The sequence below is a fragment of the Silene latifolia genome, chromosome 4, assembly GCF_048544455.1.
Source record: "Silene latifolia isolate original U9 population chromosome 4, ASM4854445v1, whole genome shotgun sequence".
Classification (NCBI taxonomy): Eukaryota; Viridiplantae; Streptophyta; class Magnoliopsida; order Caryophyllales; family Caryophyllaceae; genus Silene; species Silene latifolia.
Genome location: NC_133529.1, coordinates 88,801,109 through 88,821,903, shown reverse-complemented (window position 1 = coordinate 88,821,903; position 20,795 = coordinate 88,801,109). Strand labels below are relative to the sequence as shown.

Here is a 20,795-nt window from a genome sequence, read left to right as displayed (position 1 = left end):
TAAGAGGATGGCACTAAATCACCTCCAAATGGTGTTAAACTAGACTACTTTCGTCCTCAATTTCCAAATGCTTTCGTCAAGAGCGATCGGATGGTGGTGGAATGATGATCCCTATGATGCTAGTGGCATATGACATGACAAGTCTCGAATTCTCTACAAAAGTAAAGGTCATGGATCGTCCCAAGCTCGACCAAGTGGCTTGACAAAAAGGCTTTTTGGGAATGAAATGCTCAAATCTTTATTCTTAATGGTTGGATATGACTTAGTATTTCAAAATTGTCCTCATTTCACTTTCACATTTCAAAAATTTAAGATGGGGTTTGTCCCTTCCGGCTAGTGTCCTTTGCTTTCGCCAATCGCTTATTAGGCAACCTGTTAACCTCTAGACAATAGCTTTTTGGGGTGATAGTCACTCTGTCTCTGGCGGCCGAATTCACAACCGTATGGGGGCCCAATTCAATGGATCCCACACCAAAGCACATCGAAGTGGTAAACCTCCATCAAAACAACTTAAGAATTCTCAACATTCAACAATTCATAACGCTTGAGGTTTCCTTGGCATTACATTACTTCCTCATGACAAAATTTGTTTGAGATGAGCACTTCAAGCTTATTGATAGAAAATATTTTTGGGTTGCCTTACCACAAGGTCAAACAAGGTCACCTAGACAAGTTAACCAAGTCCATATCGCATCACGGGGTTGGATAGGTGACTCACATGCAAACTCTTGACTAGGCCTTGGGTCATGGGTCAAAAGACACTAGTATGACACTATCTAGGGTGTTTTACAACCATTCTAGTAGGCGAAGTCTTGAGTTGAACAAGTATTTATAATGGCTTAGTTGCTCTTGTCAAAGTTCCAAAATAGGCATCTTTTCAAAACATTTCTAACATGCAACTACATGCCATGATGCAACTAATATAAACATCCTAATGCAAGTGATTCTACCAACTAGCATGACATACTAAACTAAATGCAAGTCCTAAGTTCACATTGTTTTTACCGCATCAATCAAAATAAAGCCACATAGTCATTAACATAAAGAGGAAAAAGGAGATTGGAAAGATCATACCATGCGGTCTTCAATATCCTCATGTCTCGGATGTGGCGTAGTCAATCAATGTGAAAAAGGATGAACAAACACAATATATACAAGACTATATATACAAAGGAAATGAACTTGTTTTTGGTTTTTTTCAATTTTCAAATTTTTATGATTTTTTTTTTTTGAAATTTTTCAATTTTTATGGGTTTTGAATAAAAGTTAAGTGTTAGAATTCCCATCCCCACACTAATATGGGCATTGTCCTCAATGGCCAAAATGATGGAAATTATGCAAGAGTGATGCATGATTTTCTATGCTAAATGCAATTCTACACTAAGCTATTCTACATGATGCATGGTTTTTGTTATGACGGAGAGGATAATTTAGATTACCTCCCGTTGCGTATGCATCAACTTCCCCAAACCAAGCAAGACACTATTGCTAATGTCAAAGCATGGGGGAGTTCATGCACATGCTATGCTATGCATGAGACTAGATTGTCATTTTGGATTTTCAAAAATGGGGACAATAAAGAACACCTCAAAGGAACCGAGGTGTGAGTCCTTTGATGTTGCTAGGACTAAACTAACCAATGATCAAAATGAGAATAAAATACAAAGAGATATAGACAAACCGGGGGAGAGTAGGAATCTCCAAGGCTAGTCTTCCATCATACTACTATCATCACCACTTCCCTCATGAGAAGTGGTCTCATTGCCACTTTCCTTGGCACTTTCTTCATTGCTTTCCTCATCATCATCTTCACCATCTTCTCCTTCTTCATCATCTCCACTTGCTTCTTCCTCAATGTTATCATCAATCTCCTCATCATTTCCAACAACCTCATTATCTTCCACCACATCCCTTGATGCACCCGGGAACAAAGCTTCTCTATCCGCCCAACTAGGCAAAGGACAAGATGGATCAAGGAGTCCTTGCCTAGCTAAATGTAGGAGGGGAGGATATTGAGCTAGATATGCATTCTTCCGGTCTTCATAAGCTTGCTTGTGCATGGCTCTCATAAGAAGAGTTACATAGTCTTTCCCAATTTCAATTCCTTCCGGCGTAAACTCTTCATAGTCATAGGGGTAAGGTGGTATGATAATGGAAGAGGAGGGGGCCTCATGGTCACCCTTTTGTTGTTGAATGATGTACTCGGCTTCTTTGGTTAGGGGAAGTAAATAGTTGGTCCGGTGGACACTAAGACGGCAAATCTTTGCGGGTAAAGTGAATGAACGAGCCTCACTAGTAAGCCACCCATACTTGGTATCAAGGGAATTGTGAACAACCCACTTAAACTTGTTAATCAAGATGGACATATCAATGAGATGGCCACCATCCTTAGCCTTGTACTTGCTATCCTTATTGAAATTAGGATCAAAGTGCTTGGCTAGGACCGTGACAAGGCCGCCATTAACAATAACGGTCGTACCCTTCTTCCCACTATCTACATGAAGCCATCTATCAACCAATAGCCTCAAACAATTGTAAGGCTTGGTGTGAATTCTTCCAATATTCAAGGTTGATTCAAGGAGAATAAAATCGAGTCCCGTGAAATGATTGGTGTCTCTTCTAGCAATTATGGTATTTCCCACAACTTTGTGCCAAACTCTTATGCCCGGATGATGGACCAAGAGAGCACGACAAGCATGAAAATCTTCAAATTTCTTCCCGGAGATTGCCTCCCAAAGAGGCGCGGGATCGTACTTCCCATATTGCTTATAGAATTTATGTTCATCACTAAGACCCAATATTTTACCCAATTCCGGAAAGGAAATGCGTCTACTAGTGTTAGCTAGACGAAACTCAATATTTTCCCTATTCTCAACTTTTGTCACTTTCAAGGAACTTAAGAATTCCAAGACAAGGGAGGGGTATGTTACTTCTTTCATTTCAAACAATTTCTTTAAACCCATGGCATTGAAAAAGACTCTTGTTTGTTCAAGGACACCTAGCTTCTCTAAGGTTTTTTCACATATGAACTTGGTGGATTGAATTTGTTTCATAGCAAACTTGACAAATGAATTTCTATGGTCATTGGAAATGAAAGTTACCTCCGGATAATGCAAGAGTTGATTAATTACCGGAGTAGAAGGTGATGCTTCCATAGAAATTTGTTGAGGTTGTTCCACTACCAAGCTTGGTGTTGACACCACCATTGCCAAAGCTTTCTTCGTTTGTAGAGCTTTTTGCCTTTGAGAGAGAGCCTTTGCCTTTGGTGCCTTTGTTGCTTTTGTTGCTCCCTTTGTTCTTGCCATTTGATGAACAAACCAAGTAGAGAATCAAAAATCTTCAATTTGTAGAATGCCCAAATTGATTTTGAAAGTGAAAGGCTTTGCCTTTATGAGAACAAAAATCAATTCAAAGGTGAAGATTTTGTGCTTGGTTTTGATTTGATTGAAGATGGAGTGATTAATTTGATGTTTGAAGGATGGTTTGATTTTGTTTTGGTGATTTTGTTGAGGGTTTTTGTGTTTGAGATGGAGAGGATGAGGGTTTTGGTGTTATGGGTAGTGTTTATGAATGAATGAATGAATGAATGAAGGTGGGGGGGGGTATTTAAAGAAACGAAAATCTCGAAGATGCGAGCACGATCCGTGCGGATTAGGCGCAATCCGCTCGGATTTTCAAGCTTCAAATTTTAAAAATCCCGCCTAAAGACGGGCGTCTCCCAGGGAAATCCGCTCGGATTTTTATTGAGGGACGGGCGTCTCTTGGGAAATCCGGACGGATTCTCATCCGAGATTTTTCTTGTTTTCTTGACTTCAAGACGGGCGGATTTTACCGAGAGACGGACGGATCCTGGGAGACGGGCGTCTTTCCGAAATCCGCTCGGATTCCTTAACGAGACAGAAATTCTTCAATTTTTGCACAGCCCAAGACGGGCGTCTTCTCGGTGGACGCTCGGATCCTCTGCAGACGGGCGGATTCTCCAAAATCCGCTCGGATTCTTCCTTGATTACACGGATCCTTGCGCAAACCCATTCCTTAACATTCTTTCTTTCTTTCTTTCTTTTCTTGTGTTCTTCATTGTGGGGGCACTACTAAGGCGTGAATAGCCTAGGTAATTGCCATCCCCACACTAAGGTAAATCACTACACATCAATTAAAATCATTAGTCCCTCCCTCACTTCTCTCTTTTCATGACAATTATTTTGATCAAGGTAAATAAAATCCAAAAATGACAAAAATGCAATGCAAAAATTAAATGTAAGTTAGGGAGTTAGAAATATTTACAAGTGGTGGTTTAGGGAGGACTCCACCAAACTCTCATTCTTGATGAGATGTCAAGGAGGCATGTTCAAGGTGTTGTTGATGTTGCTCAACACCTCGAAGAAGTAATTAAAAGCTTGTTCATTGTTGTGGTAGAGGTCCTCAATAGACCGTGGCCCTTGTTGTTGATCATGATCGATGGCATGCCCAATGTAGGGATTAAAGATCCCTTCAAATTCGTCGTCCCAAAGACCACAAACTTCATTGAGTTGATCATTGAAAATCTCTTGCTTGGATGGAGACAACTCTCCCAAATTCTTCTTTTGGCTAATGAGGCCATCTTCTTCTTCCTTGGTTGATTTTGATGAGCTTTGCAAGCTCTCCTTGTCACAATTCACTTGCTCTTTGAATGGAGCATCTTCAACTTTCTTCCTCCATTGGAGTTCCGATCTCTTCTTTTCATCTTTCCGGCTATAGTGATCAATCATGAAACATGGCTCATGCAAACGAGGAGCTCTCATGGTCTTGTCAAGATTAAAAGTTATGCTTTCATCTCCCACTTCTAGAGTGAGCTCTCCATGCTTCACATCAATCACCGCACCCGCGGTGTGTAGGAAAGGTCTTCCTAAGATGATTGGAATGTTGGAATCTTCCTCCATATCAACAATGACAAAGTCCACCGGGATGAAAAACTTCCCAATTCGCACGGGGACATCTTCTCATATCCCTAGCGGTGTCTTCGTCGATCTATCGGCCATTTGAAGAGTGATATTGGTGCATTTAAGCTCTCCCATTCCCAACCTTTTACTTACCGAGTACGGCATGACACTCACACTAGCCCCTATATCACATAAGGCTTTGTTGATCGTTGTGTCGCCAATGGTACACGGTATTGAGAAGCTTCCCGGATCCTTTAACTTTGGAGGTGAACTCCCTTGAAGTATGGCACTACTCACCTTGGTGAAGGCGATAGTCTCAAGTTTCCGGATCGACTTCTTCTTTGTGAGAATATCCTTCATGTATTTCGCATAGGCCGGAACGTGATTGATTAATTCCGTAAAAGGAATTGAGACTTCTAAGTTCTTCACAATTTCCATGAACTTTCCAAGTTGATCATCAAATTTGGGCTTGGCTTGACGACTTGGAAAAGGAAGTCTAATCACAATGGGCTCCTTTTCTTTGGCTTTGTCTTCATTTTTCTTTGAACTTTCTTCCTTTGATGATTCCCCTTCTTTGGGACTTTGCACCACAACTTCATTCTCACTAGCTCTCACAACTTCATCCTCAACTTGCTCCTTCGGTGCTTCATATCTTGTACCACTTCTCAAGTGAATGGCACTAACTGTTTCATGTCTAGGGGGATTACCTTGAGGTGGTAATTGCCCTTTTTGTCTTTGTGAGCTTGAAGATGCTAGTTGGGTCAATTGTGTTTCCAACATCTTGGTGTGAGCTAGAATGTTGTTGATGGTGGTATCCTTTGCTTGGCTATCTTTTTGCATTTGAGTGAAAAATTCTTGTTGATTTTTTTGCATTTGAAGGACCGCTTTTTGGACATCAAAACTTTGGTCATTTTGGTGATTGTATGGATTTTGATTTTGATAACCTTGGTTTTGATTGAAAAAGGGTCTTTGATTTTGATTTCTCATGGGTGGTGGAGTGTATGTTGGTTGAGGGTTTTGGACATTTTGGCTCTTGTATGAGAGATTTGGATGGAACTTGGTGTTTTCATTGTAAAAATTTGAATAAGGGGTACCGCTTTTGTAAGCTTGGAAAGCATTGACTTGCTCGGTTGTTCCCCTACATTCACTTTGATCATGACCTAAGGTTCCACAATTCTCACATATCCCGCTTGGGATTGATGAGGATGCCGTCAAGGCATTGACATGATGCTTTGATGATTTTGAGCTTTCCTCAAGTCTAGCCATAGCTTGTTCAAACTTCAAGTTGATAGTGTCAATGTGAGCACTAAGTTGAGCACCCAATTGAGTAACGGTGTCCACTTCATACTTTCCTCTAGTAGCCTTGCGAGGCCTACTATATTGCGAATTATGAACCGCCATTTCCTCAATCTTGTTCCATGTTTGATTGTCATCAACTTCGGTGAACATTCCATTTGATCCCATATTGAGAATGTTCCTTGAATCTTCATATAAACCATTCCAAAATTGTTGCACTAAAAACCATTCGCTAAGTCCATGGTGAGGACATGAGCGACAAATACCTTTGAACCGCTCCCAAGCTTCATACAAAGATTCTTCATCCCTTTGCTTAAAACCCGTAATTTGAGCTCTTAGCATATTAGTCTTTTCCGGTGGGTAGAATTTTTTGTAGAAAGCGAGAGCTAACTTCTTCCAAGAATCTATTCCAAGAGTGGCCTTATCAAGGCCCTTCAACCATTGCTTTGCGGTGCCGATTAACGAAAAAGGAAATAAGACCCATCTAATTTGGTCTTGAGTCACGCCCGTTTGAGAGATAGCTTCACAATAATCACAAAATGTTTCCATATGAGAATGAGGGTCCTCACTTGGCATGCCCCCGAATTGGCTCCTCTCAACTAGTTGGATGAAGGCGGACTTGGCAATAAAGTTTCCGGTAAGATGTTGTGGGGTAGGAGTACCGTTTGGTAGATCCTCCTCGGTGGGTATAGAGTGAGACGAAAATTTAGGCATTGTAGGTGGATTTTGTGTGGTATTGTTTAATGGGTTCTCTTCTCCTTCTATTGCGAAAGGATTGACAAACTCACTTGTGGGTTGGACAACTTCACCAACACCTCCCAAATTCCTCCTAACAAGTCTCCTATTATTCGTCAAGGTTCTTTCGATTTCACGGTCAAAAGGTAACAAATCTCTTTGTAACCTTCTAGACATGCAAAATATCAAACAACTAGAAAACAATTAGAACAAACCTTGAGGAGTTTTACTTCCCCAAGGTGAAAAAGACACAACTAAAAATAACAAAAGAAATCTTAAATCAATTAAACACCGTCCCCGGCAACGGCGCCATTTTTGATCGGAGCCATTTAGTTCACAAATTAAGCAATTGTGGTCGTTGGTCAATGGTCGATACAAAACACAATTTATACTTCACAAACAACTCTACAAATTAGTAAAGAGGCAAGTAAAGGTCGGATCCCAAGGGACGGGTATTGAAAACGAAGATTTCTATTGCTACTAGCGGTGTCAAGGGGTGTCACAAGTTGGGTTGATGTAGAAGGTTACTAAACTAAAATAGCAATGAAAATAAACTAACAAGGTAAATAGAATAAGGGTGTAAACAATTGATTAAAAGCACTAGGGTGTCATGGGTTCATAGGGGATTCATGGGATATGATCATACAAACATGTTCTCAAATTATAAGCAAGCAATTATTGTTGTGATGGATTGAGTTGGGTTATATCTTACAATCCTAGGAAAGTTTGGGTTCCGGAGCCGAATCTCTTGGATTGTACAACACCTACAAGTCGACTTAATCTTTCCTACTTAACACATGCATGATCTAACAAGACTCGAGTTGGGTTATGTCTTACAAGTCAAGTTGAAGAGATAGTAGATGATAATAAATGCAAGGATTCATAGGCTTAGCATTTCATCAAACATAACATGTGCATGTATTAAGATCAAAACAAGCAAGCAAATAAGATATGAAAGCATATTGATTTAAGCATGAATCATTCCCCATGTTGGTTTCCCTAATCACCCATTAAACCCTAGCTAAGAGACTACTCACTCATTATCATATTGATCATGCTAGAAAGGTTGTCAATCATACTAACATAATGAAACATGATGAATAAATGAAAGTAATTAGCAATAATTAAAAAGGGATTAAGAGATTATACCTACTAATGATTCCAATAATAAAGCAAGAATAATAGAAGTACTTGAATCCTAGATTGAGAGGTTGTCAATCTCCCAATAATAACCCAAATAATCTTCAATTACCCAAAATAAAGTAAGAACAAGAGAGAGATTAAGGAACTAAAACTTGGATTAAAACTTGATTAATACTTGATTACAATATTGAAGAGAGATTTGATTGATATTAACTACTCTAATTCTTGATTAGAAGAACATGCTCCTCTAATTAGACTAATGGGGTATTTATAGTGAAAATTAGGGAGGATGCATTAGGGTTAACTAAGGGCTAAACTAGTAATTACACTTTTTAAGTTGAGCAAGGAGACTCCGGTATTCAATGAGAGAAGGGCGTCTCCATTTTGTAACTTGAAGGACGAAACCATGCTTTGTCTTTGTGATCCGAGCGGATGGAGGTCGAGACGGACGGATGGGGCATGGACGATCCGAGCGGATCAAGGCGAAGACGCTCGGATTGGGCTGGGGATCCGAGCGGATCTGGTAAGGACGCTCGGATTGAGCTGGTGGGACGGACGGATCATGGATGATCCGTTCGGATTCTTCTACAGCGTCATTCCTTCTTCTTTTCTTCCCTTTTCTTCATAGAATCCTTGGGGATTTCCTTGGGGACTCAAGGATCCTTTCTCAACAATGATCTTCTACTTAGCTATGTACAAAGGCCTTCTAGTCTTGTCTCTCCTTGATGCTTGGTCATTGAATATGATCCATTTAGCCTTGTTTTGCCATGAAAATGCAAGATTCTTACTCCTTTCCTACCAAGGGATCAAAATCTCAAAGAATATGCAAAACAAAGAACTAAAGATAAGAAATGACCCAAATAAGCACTAAAAAGCATAGAAACAATGGTAATTCGGGGGCTAAATATGCGCCAATTATGGTCGCATCAACTGTTAGGAACACTTTGTCGGGCCTTATGACCGCTTATAGAGTTCTGGCAAATTTATATAGCCTGGTCGTGGCAAGAGCTACAATAGTATTCTAATGAGTCGATTCTTTTGACTAAAGACTGTTCGCCTAAGGTGGCACAGTTTCAGATTAACTTTGATTTGTGTTACTACGACCTTCGTAAATGGGGTCAAATGGGCATATTTTGGGTTATGATGGCTGTGGCTAGTCGAAGGGAATAATTGCGATAGGAATTGTCCACCCCCTTGTCAGGGTTAAAACAATATCTCAGGGCCACTCGAGGAGTAATAAACTGGAAATGCGTGGCCACGCTCGGAATGTATCCATGGTGGATAATTCCGGTGAATCAGTTATTCTCCAGATCGAGGAAACCACTTTCGATATGATCACTTGCAAGTACAACCCGAAAGACACCTTGCATTGAGTGGGAGATAGTAATAGGACAAGAGAATTGGTGACGCACACTTGTCGAGGACAAGTGGGAGATTGTTGGAATATGTGTCCTCCGACAATAATGCGATCACAATTGTCGATCATAATGATCACATGTCTAAATCTCATTTTAAGAATACATGTGGGATGTAATATTTTACAGTCAACTGGTCCACACATATCGGTAATGATTGGCTGACTAGAGTTTGACATTACTGTCGTGCGACGGGGTGACCAGTTGATCCCCTTAGGTCATACTTATAGGTAAATACTCTTAATTGATTATTTAATTAATCGTATGCCGATACGAGTTAATTAAATTACTTAAAAATTGACGGATGATTTTGTGAGTAAAATTAACGTGTCTTATTGTAATTCGATTAAATTAGATACGGTCTAAGTAATCGAATTATTTTATTACTTAGATAAAATTATTGTTTACGAAACAATTGAAATTGAAATTGAATGAATAATTTATTATAAATACAAGACGTTGTAATTTATAATTTGATAAACCATTTTGGCATAAGTAATTACGAATTACTAGTCGATTTTGTTAATGATATATTTTATGAGTATGTTGATTTTTAATGTGTTAAAAATACATTAAAATTTCATAAGTCAAGTAACATGTCACACATGTTACAATTGACAAATGACAAAGATAATATGGACTACCATTTTACATGGTAACCGAAAATAAGAAGGGCATTAAGGGTTTGTGTTGTTTAATTTATTTTATTCAAAAACACAATGATAACCCTAGAGTTGCATGCCTAGCCTCTTGTGAAGAGCAAAAATGAAATGCATTGGGCATACTACCCAAGGCATTTTTTTCTAACCATAGGAGAAAAGAAAAGAGTTTTTCTTTTCAATTTATTCATTCATCCTTTTACACAACATTTTTGTAGTGTAAGAAACAATACTCTCTCTATCTTTTGTGAAAATTCTAGAGAAATAAACTCACTAATCTCTTCTCTCTCAACCGAAAAACAAGAGAGAACAAAACATTTTTGTGTCAAATTTAAGTATGATTAATATTATTGCTAGATCTAAATAATATTAGTTATTATGAGTTTTCCTAGGGTATATGCTTTTGGGAGAGATTCTAAACTTGAATCTTGTTCATCCATAAGGAAAGCTCAAGAACTAAGTAAGGTAGGTGACCTTACTAGTGCCAAATATCCGAAACATCCATTGTAAGGAACCGTTTTCTTCACTTAACTATTTATGTTTGCATGCATAAGATTTGTAATTAATTTTATGACTAAATTAATTTGAAACATATATGAATATGTTAAATAATGAGATATAGATTTCTAACAAGCGGTATCAGAGCCTTGGTTGTTTGCATGCAAATCGGTTATAGTTTTTCTGAGTTATACGATTAACATATAAAACTTGTAAATTTGTGTTATTATGATATGTCACGAAATAAATTTATGCATGTCAAAGTTTCTGGTCCTAAAATGTTTTTTAGGATATTTTGGTTAATTTATGGATTTTTATTGTTCATCATATATAATAATGGCATTAAAAATGTGATTTTATGATTAAAATGTCATTTTCGGACTAAAATTAGCTACACTTCGAATTTTACAGTGGTTTTTGGATATGTTTTCACATATATTATTTTTAGATGATCTGGAAATTTTTAGAATTTTTGGAGTTTTTATACTCGAAATATGGATTTTTCATGATAAAAATCGAATTTAAATGAAAAATAGGTTAATATGAGAAATATTTCGAATCTGGTCATAGAAATTTAGTATGTTGTCACATGAAATTTTACAAGATGTGTGTAAAATAATAGGCTATAATGAAGTCTTTTTGCATGATTTATGAATTTTTGATGAAAAATAGCATAAATAGTGACTTAATTAGTGAATAATTGCTAAAACATACTTCATGACTAAGGAAAAACGTCACATGTTGCATTTTATTACCTTTTTCAGATATAAAATTGAAAATTTGATAAATATAATTTTTCTCATGTTTTTATGATTATTATTGATAAATCCGATAAACCGCAACATAGTTTTTCCGATAAATTTTTCGAAATTTTAACCTAAGTTTTTGAACATTATGAGTGTCATGGTATTTTTCCAGAATGTTCATGAGTTTAAATTTCAAATTTCAAATTTATTTGAAATTTTTGTGATTTATTTGGAGTTTATGGCATTTTATTGTAATTTTGAGTCCATTAATGAACAAATTTAAGAAATATAAGTTAATTATTGTCAAATATTAGTGGAGACTAAATTTGAGTCCTATGTTGGTTAGGTAATTAACTTGTGCATAAATATGATTTTATGTAATTTATTGTGATTTTAAAAGGTTGAATCACGCAAATCCGTAAAAACCGATTAATATACGATATTGGCTCCTTAAAGGCGATTTAGCATAAAATTGGGCATGTTCATACATATTATAATGCTGCATTTTATTTATGATTGTCATAATTTTATTTTATGTAATTTTTGAATTATGTAATTTTACTTAGTATGACCTTAGTTTTTAAATTGTTATTACCCGGAATGTATGGGAATATCGATTCGGTTGTAATTTATTGTGATCTCGTATCACCGTTTTGTAATTTAATAGATTTATTTTATTTTAATTACAAATGTATAATAGGAAATTATATAATTTGTTATGTAATTTATTTATTCCGGAGTTCCTTGAAGACGGTGCCACTCGAGAAGGCGATCCATTAAAGAAAGTGTTGCCTTGATATGCGTGCCAAGACCGAAGTTCAAGGGACCAAAGGAGTTGGTTTCCGAATTTGTAATAGTTAAATTAGATTTACTATTTTAGGAAGGCCATACTAGGATTTTTCATTATGCTTTGCATTTTATTTATATGTTGCATGCATCGCTAAATCGCCATAACTAAAACATGCATTATCATTTTATCGAGTTTATCGACCGTGTCAATTACAATTATCGTAGTTCACCGCTTTAGTTCACTTAAAACGTGATAGATAATAAATTGACATGACCTCTCGCTAAAAATAAACAATTGAGACTTAGCCTTACCAAAAAGTAGAAACCATGAAAACCTATTTCGCGAGGGAGTGCACTCGGCCACCCCGGGGTACAAACCTTGTTACGTAGGGGAAGTGGGTGATAAATGTCTATCCACCGAATTCATGTTGATGGGGGTTTCATCGGCTACCCCGTGCCCAAGTTAATGTGAATTTGGATCATGGACACATTTATTCGAAATTTGGATTGAACTCAACAAAAGTTTTTGATAAGGGTTTCATCGGCTACCTCGTGCCCTTGTCGGATGTGTTTTGGGCTATAGATAAATATTAGAGTAATTTTATCGACCGAGAGTTCTAAAAGTAGAATCGATTAAAAAGTTAGTCCACCGAGTTATATTGATAAGGGTTTCATCGGCTACCCCGTGCCCAAGTTAATATGAATTTGGATCTCGGAATCATTTATCATAGTTGGGTAGAGGTCACTATGTAAATGCTTTACTTGTTATTTACAAGTATTAATAAAACGATAAATGTTAAGTTTTCCACTATTCCGTTATTATATTGTTCTATTTCTTTACCACAATCATATACGATATCATTTCGATTTTTGATTCAAATCTCCATTAAAACATCGTAACTAAACACAAATTTGAATTTTCTTCTAAAAACCTCGAATTATCCATTGGAAGGATCTCATGTAAAGAGTATAGATAAAAGTTATTCATTATCAAACAGGTTTTTGATTCTTGACTAACACATCTACTTACAATGGATTATTTTTCATATACTTAATTAAATTAAGTACCTTGAAGCGATAAATTGTTTTGGTAATTAGATTTGTCAGAATTCATAATTGACCAAAATAACGCAACCACTTCAATGAAAGTTTTAAGACTAAAACGATTGTATTGAAGAGTAATCTTCTTAAGATTCAACTTTGCTTCTCTAAGTAAAGATTCTTTGAAATGAGTGGGAGCATTCTCTTAAACAGTTAAGAAAAGGACGAGGTTCAAGAAGTAAAGATTATAATGGAATTGATACAAGGTAATGTTAAAAGTAAAGTTATTGAGAATAGCGATACTAAACCTATCAATCCCGATCGATAAAGTTTCCATTGTCTTAAATGTTGGACACTAGAAAGGAAATTACCCCAAATTATTGAAGAATCAGCAAGTTAGTTGTGGGACATCTAATGGGACCTTCTTCTATAAATGTTATTTGATTGACATAAATTTTGCTAGCACTACTTCGTCAATATTAGAAACCGGTGGTGGTTTTCATCATTATGTTTGATACATAGGATGATTAGAATATGACGACTAGCAACAATGATGTCGAGAGATAGAGTCATTGTGTAATCAGTCTAGTTTTGGGTTTATAGTTGTACTTAATTATGACTATTAAGTGCATAAACTCTAAATAAGAATATAAACTTGTTAAGATACAAAAAGAGGTTTCACTTTTGTGACCCTATACACCACGATTTGATGTATGGCTAGCCCATTATCAAGGTGATTATATTCTAAACCAAACTAGAATGATATATCATATAGATGATGCAAGACTCAAATTGGTAACCCAAGATTAAACCTTAGATTCTGGAATGATGAACGCAAAGAGTTATCGAGTACTCTTGAAACCATTAGATCTTATGGTATATGCATATCTTGTATTCAAAGCAAGATATCTCGTGCCTTTTGGTTGAAAAGGAGATCGAGAATGAAAATCATTGATACAGAATAGGTTGATCATTTACTTTTACCAACGATTTAAGTTGACGCTAATGTGTTCACTTAATAAGGTAAATAGAGAAATCTTTGAAGAAGTTCAAAGAGTTCAAAGAATCGCGATTTAGTCGTGATGGTATTATCAAAGTGAAGAATTTGATATAAGCCAAAGGAAATGTGATATATTTTTTTTTTTTTTTTTGGTGAAATGTGAGTAAATATTATATCAAAGAATCAAAAGAATACAAGGATAGAGTCATGAAATACTAGTACAAAAGCATTACATTCCTATTTTCCTCATCCAATCCATAGCATCTAGGTCACTATTCCTGCCTAGCTTGAACTTAAGCCTCTTGACAACCAGCTCTTTAACCTGTTTAGCCACATGTTCCGGTCTTAATATCATAACATTCACCCGTGCATTATTTCTTTGCATCCAAACACTGTAGTAGACAGCATTCAGTACAGCAGTCAGAAATCTCCATTGTAGCTTCTTCTTATTTCCATTGATAAGCCTGCTGAGAGTAGGGAACTGCATTCCTATCCTTCTCTCCACTTCAGTACTAACTCTGCAACTGTATTCACAGGCCAAGAACAGATGCTCAGTAGTTTCAGTCTCCCTATAACACAGGCAGCACAGATCATCTTCACAGCACCCCCATTTATACAATTTTTGTTTGACATTCATTCCATCATTCATGATCAGCCAAGTGATAATGGAATGCTTAGGAATATTCCAACTGTTCCAAACAATGCTAGGCCAACTTTGAGCAGGGTAGGAAGTTCTAAGACAGTCATACCCACTTCTGATGGTGTACCCTTTTATGTTAGCAGTCCAGACAGCATTGTCATACCCATGCTTTAAAGCTTCCTTCACTTTGCAGACATTCTTCCACGACCAGTTTGCATCATTAGGAGGGATATAGTCATGCCAGTCTTGATTCCTGATGTAAATTTGGCTTATCCATTTTATCCATAACCTGTCTTCTTTACAGTACACCCAATCTACCAGTTTACCTACAGTAGCAATGTTCCACAGTTCAGCTTTTTTAATACCCAGCCCCCCTTCATTTTTAGGGCAAGTAACTTTCTCCCATGATACCGTGGGCACTCTGTGGAAATCTGAACTTCCGTCCCACAAGAAGTTCCTGCAAATGGCCTCTACCCTCTTAATGACACCCTTAGGCAAGATAAACATGGTTGCCCAATAATTATACAAAGTGTTGAGCACAGAGTTAATGAGAGTAATCCTCCCTGCATAGGATAACTTCCTTGCTCCAAGACTTCTAATCCTTGCTACCATTTTCTCAGTGATGCTATTGCACTCCTTTTTTGTCAATCTCCCTGCCTTTATAGGAACACCCAGATATCTAAATGGCATATTTCCTTCAACAAATCCTGTAACTTGCTTGATATCCTGTTTCAACTCATCTTTTACCCCATTGAAGAATATTTCTTATTTACTGTTGTTCAGATTGAGTCCAGAGGATTGGGAAAATGTAGAGAAGGCTCTCATAAGAAGCATAATAGAGGTAGCATTTCCTTTACAAAACATTAAGAGATCATCCGCAAACATTAGATGGGTAAGCTTCAGGGATTTGCATAGAGGGTGGTACTGGAAAGGCCATCTAGCTGTAGCATACTTAATGACTCTAGTGAGATACTCCATATATATCGTGAAGATAAGAGGGGAGATAGGATCCCCCTGCCTGAGACCCCTTTTGCCCTTGAAATATCCAAAAGAAGTACCATTGATACAAAGAGTAAAAGATGTAGAAGTCACACATCTCATAATCTTTTGAATAAATGTCTCAGGAAACTTAAGCCCATGGAGCATCTGTTCAACAAAATCCCATTCAACTGTATCGTAGGCCTTTTGCAGGTCTATTTTAAATAAGCACCTGGGAGATATACCTGCTCTAGAATACATCTTCACTATATCTTGACATATTATAACATTCTCAATAATAGACCTTCCTTTGATAAATGCTCCTTGGTTATCATGAACAATATCAGGAAGAACCAGTGCCAGTCTGTTACAAAGCAGTTTAGATATGACCTTATAAATGAGGTTGCAACAGGCAATGGGCCTGAAGTGTTTGACAGATGTAGGCCTATCTATTTTAAAAATGAGAGTGATATTTGTGGCATTTATCTGGGTCAGCAAATTTCCAGTGTCAAAGAAATCCCTAACAGCCTTACAAAACTCCTTCCCAACAATCTCCCATGAGTCCTTAAAAAAGGAGCTAGTATACCCATCTGGTCCAGGAGCCTTATCATTGGGTATGGCAAAGACTACCTGCTTAATCTCAGCATTAGTTACTGGGGACTCAAGTATATCAGCATGTTCAGCTGTACAGTGGGGGCCCTGTTGCATCACATCACTCCTGACAGCAAGAGTATCCTTCCTACTACCCAGCAAGGACTGGTAGTAGTCAAGAAAAGCTGATTGAATGCTGTGGCTTTCTTTACAACAGTTACCATATTGATCCTCAATTTGAATGACCTTGTTTCTGATGTTTCTTTTTTTGATAGCTCCATGAAAATAAGCTGTGTTACTGTCTCCATCCTCCAACCATTGGACCTTAGCTTTTTGGCTTAGAAAACTATCCCTTGCTTTAGATAACTCCTTTGCAGCAGTTAGGGCTTCAATTTCTCTAGCTATAAGATCTTCATCACTGGGGTTGCTGCTGAGTTGATTCTGGATATCTTCTAGCAGATGCATGGCACAACTAGCCTTGCTTTTAATGTCAGAGAAACACTCCTTATTCAGGGATTTCAGGACCCATTTTAAGCTCTTCAGTTTTTTGACAATACAGAACATTTTGGTACCTGCATAATGTTTATCCCACTCACATTTAACCTTCATAAGATAAGATGGTGCCTTACTCCACATATTGAAGTACTTGAAGCTGGCTTTCCTTGTCCCCCCAAATTTTGTATTGCTAACAATGCACGGAGTATGATCCATCAAACCTTCAGGATGAAAGTGTGCTGCCATTTCAGGAAAAGCATCAAGCCAATCAGAATTCACCAGAAATCTATCTAGTCTACTGTACCTCCTTTGAGATGGCTCTTGTTTATTATTCCATGTATAAAAAGCCCCTGTTGCAGGAATATCCATCATACCACAGACTGTGAGGCAGTTTATAAAATCATCCATATCTTCTTGCTTAGTGTTGCCCCCCAATCTTTCATCAGGATTAATAACTGTGTTAAAGTCTCCTGCTAGGGCCCAAGGACCCACACACTGCTGGGTAATAGTAGCTAGCTTATCCCACAAATCCTTCCTTTCACTCCCTTCATTGAAGGCATAAATCATTGTTAAATAGAAAGTTTTCTGAGTTACTCTAATGGTAACCTTTGTATGGATAAATTGGGGATCATACTGGGGCACCAGTACATCAAAAATATTCGGTTGCCAAAGTATCCAAACTCTTCCTCCTTTATGATAATTGCAATTCGTAGTAACACTCCATCCATCTAGCAGATTTAGGGAGATATTACTCACATTATTACTACTAATTTTTGTTTCCAGCAAGCCAAACAGGCTAGCTTCTTTATTGTGAATAAACCATTTTACATGTTTCTGCTTGTTTACATTATTCAACCCCCTGACATTCCAGAACGCGATGTTATTCATTATGCACAGTGGAAGGAGGGTCACCTTGTTGGCCAATACCAACCTTAGGAGTCTCAGTTCCCCCCACAGCTGCTTTATACGTTACCAATGGTGAAGTAAACGATCTAGGGGTAGAACTGCAACTAGACACTAGTTTTACAGGAGAATTAATAGGTGTTTGCACTGGTGTTACCTTATGCTTTGTGACTATTGCTGCCTGTGTTATAGTGCCTACTTTAGGCTTCCATACCTGCATCATAGGTTTTGTCTTCTGCATTATTGGAGCACCCTTTCTGCAGGTAGCCTGTTCATGTCCAATTCCTTTGCACTTAAGACATACTGAAGGCTTCCACTCATACTCTATCCCAACAGTAATAACCTTCCCATGCTCTTCCATAAATTTCACTTTAGAAGGAAATTGCTGTCCCACATTCAGTTCAACCATAACTCTTGCTGTAACACCCCGTATTTTATTAAGTTGGATAAAATTCTTTTAATTGCTATTTTGAATTTAATTACATCATTTAACTATTTATATATTTATGCTTAGCTAATTAATTAATTTCATCATAATTCGATACCTTAATTTTAATAATCATTAATAAGTTTATTTAAAGTTAGTTCGACTTTATTGAAATTAGTTCGAGTTTATTTATTTAATAATTTCCGTTTCTTTACGAGTCCTTATGAAAGTTGTTTTAAGTGAACCCGAGATGGATTTTGGGAACAAAACCGTCCAATTAGCTATTTTGAGCTTATTTCACTAAATTAGCAATTTTTATTAATATCCGTTAGTTTTGTAAAAATCGCTAATAATTCCGATTCAAGCTGATATTGTATTATTTACGTTAACTAGCTGAGTTTATTTTATTTTCACTCATTAAATTTATTTATTATTGATTCCATTTCATTTATGAGACTCTTTCTTAAACCGGTTAAATTTAACTCGAAACGGTTTTAAAAACGAGCGAAATTACTTAACGATGAAGAAACGTACGTATAATAAATAGCAGGCAGGCAAGCTGCTCCCTCATTTCTCACGCAGCATTTCTTCTTCTTCCTTCTGTTTTACTTTAAAAGCTACTCTTGTACTCCTAACTTGTCCTTTGTTCTTTGCTTATCCTCCCTTAACGCCATTAGATAGTACTCTTTCTTGTGAGGAATGTTGACCTTGGTTGGAAAATTCGACTTTTGAGGAGATTGGTTGTGTCTGACCCTTAACCCCGGCTTTGAGAAGTCGTGATGTTAGAAAGACTTAGGTAATGTGATGAGACATACTTAATGATTCTTATACCTAGTTCCTTGACAAAGCGAGTATAATCGATTGGTGGATTCTTTGTGTTAGGAATGAGTTGCCTATGTTACTAAAGTTATAGAACTTAGCCTTGTTGTTTTTGTTTGGGATTTGAAAGCTTAGTAGGTTGAGCGTTGTTACCTTAGGAGTAAACATGAGATAAGTTTAGAATATGAATTTGGAAGAAAACCCATTTTTAGATGTCAACAATCCCGTATAGATTGGGGATGTGATTTGATATTAGTTGTTTCTTGAGAACTTTGTTGAGAAGTCTTTATCAATTCATTCTTTGGTTTTTAAAACATTGAGGTTGTGTCGAGTGCTTGAGATAAAGAGATGCTTTTATATTTGAGTGGTAGATTTGCTTTAGGGAAATCCTAATATGTGATAAGATAGGTGGAAGAAGTATCTAACCGATTTATCACCCCTTAAGCGAGCGTTTATTTTACCTTGACCCTTGTATGGGATTTGGTCGTTTTGTCATGAAGGTACAATACCCTAATAGACGTGACCTTGTTAGAGAGAACCTTAAGTTTTAGGAAGCGTATGGTTTAAGCCTTAAAATCCTCTTTCATACCTTTAATCGTTTTCCTCTCTTTCGTTCATACCTTGGTTGGATTTGATTCTTAAGTATAAAAGTTTACTCGTTATTTCCTTGTCTTGAATACCTCCCTAATTCTAATATCTCTTACTGGTTGTTAACTAGTTATCTTTATGATTCGACTCTTTTAGTCTCACACCCTGACATGTTGCTTAAGTTTCCTTGTTGTCTAATTTCCCTTTCTCCTTGATCATAAGCGTTACCGTTCATACCTCATTTCCTCGCTTCATCTTGCTCCTCCTTTAAGTTTGACACTCGTATCTTGTGAAACTCTATCTTTGACATCCTTGTAATTTTGACTTCAATTTCTACCCTATGAAATTCATTATAGCTCTCTTGTTGCTTAAGTTTGAGCTCTCTTAACATACTTTGTTTCTATGCTATCTAAGTTACTTTCATTTTTGTACAACTTCTGAACTTTCAAGCTACCAGTTTCGATTCATTCTTAAAAGTTTATGTCACTTCTGCAAACCTAACCTATTTTTTTAAAGATCTGAAAATGAAAATTTGATTTAGTTCCCTATTCCTTCCTTGAATATAAACTCATTTATCGTAATTTTAATTACTAGACCCGAGATTTCGTTAAGTTTTGTCCAATTTCTGTTAACTTTGATCTATTTATGACTTCTTTGTCAAAGTTTAATGTTACACTTTCAGGGATTTGACCCCCAATTGGGTTTAAAAGTGAAACCTTTATTTCTATTTTGTTTTTTTTTTTTTTGCAAAAGAAAATTTGAGTAGATTACCTTTTCTTTTGATTTTAACGTTGATCGGATGTTAGAACTCGTTAATAGAAACGTTTAATAACTTGTTCTACTCTTGTCGACGAGTGATTTTCGGTTTTAAATTTGTCTTTGACTTGGAAGGTTAGCGTTCTTGTGTGCACAACAAGAGCAATTTCGTTCCATGAATGAGACTTATACTTTTGAAAACTCTTCATTAATGTTTTCGAAAGTATTTTGATTTTTGATTTATACAAATGATTTGCCTTTGACCTTATCTTAGATTTGGAATGTGATGTTCTTGAATGCGCAACGAGAGCACTTCCGTTCCTTTGATGAGAATCGTTCATCGGAAAATTTTATTTG

The 20,795-nt window shown here is 36.9% G+C and overlaps 1 protein-coding gene and 1 non-coding gene across 2 annotated transcripts; one reads left to right on the top strand and one right to left on the bottom strand.

The window, feature by feature from the left end:
• Positions 1-6,450: 6,450 nt before the first annotated feature.
• On the top strand, positions 6,451-6,557 carry LOC141654256 (small nucleolar RNA R71). Its single transcript, XR_012547818.1, has one exon. It is a non-coding gene; the product is annotated as a small nucleolar RNA R71 (small nucleolar RNA).
• Positions 6,558-14,470: 7,913 nt separating this feature from the next.
• LOC141651736 (uncharacterized) lies at positions 14,471-15,571 on the bottom strand. Its single transcript, XM_074459435.1, has one exon. The coding sequence runs from the start codon at positions 15,569-15,571 to the stop codon at positions 14,471-14,473; it is 1,101 nt and encodes a 366-aa protein (XP_074315536.1).
• Between the last annotated feature and the right edge of the window lie 5,224 nt (positions 15,572-20,795).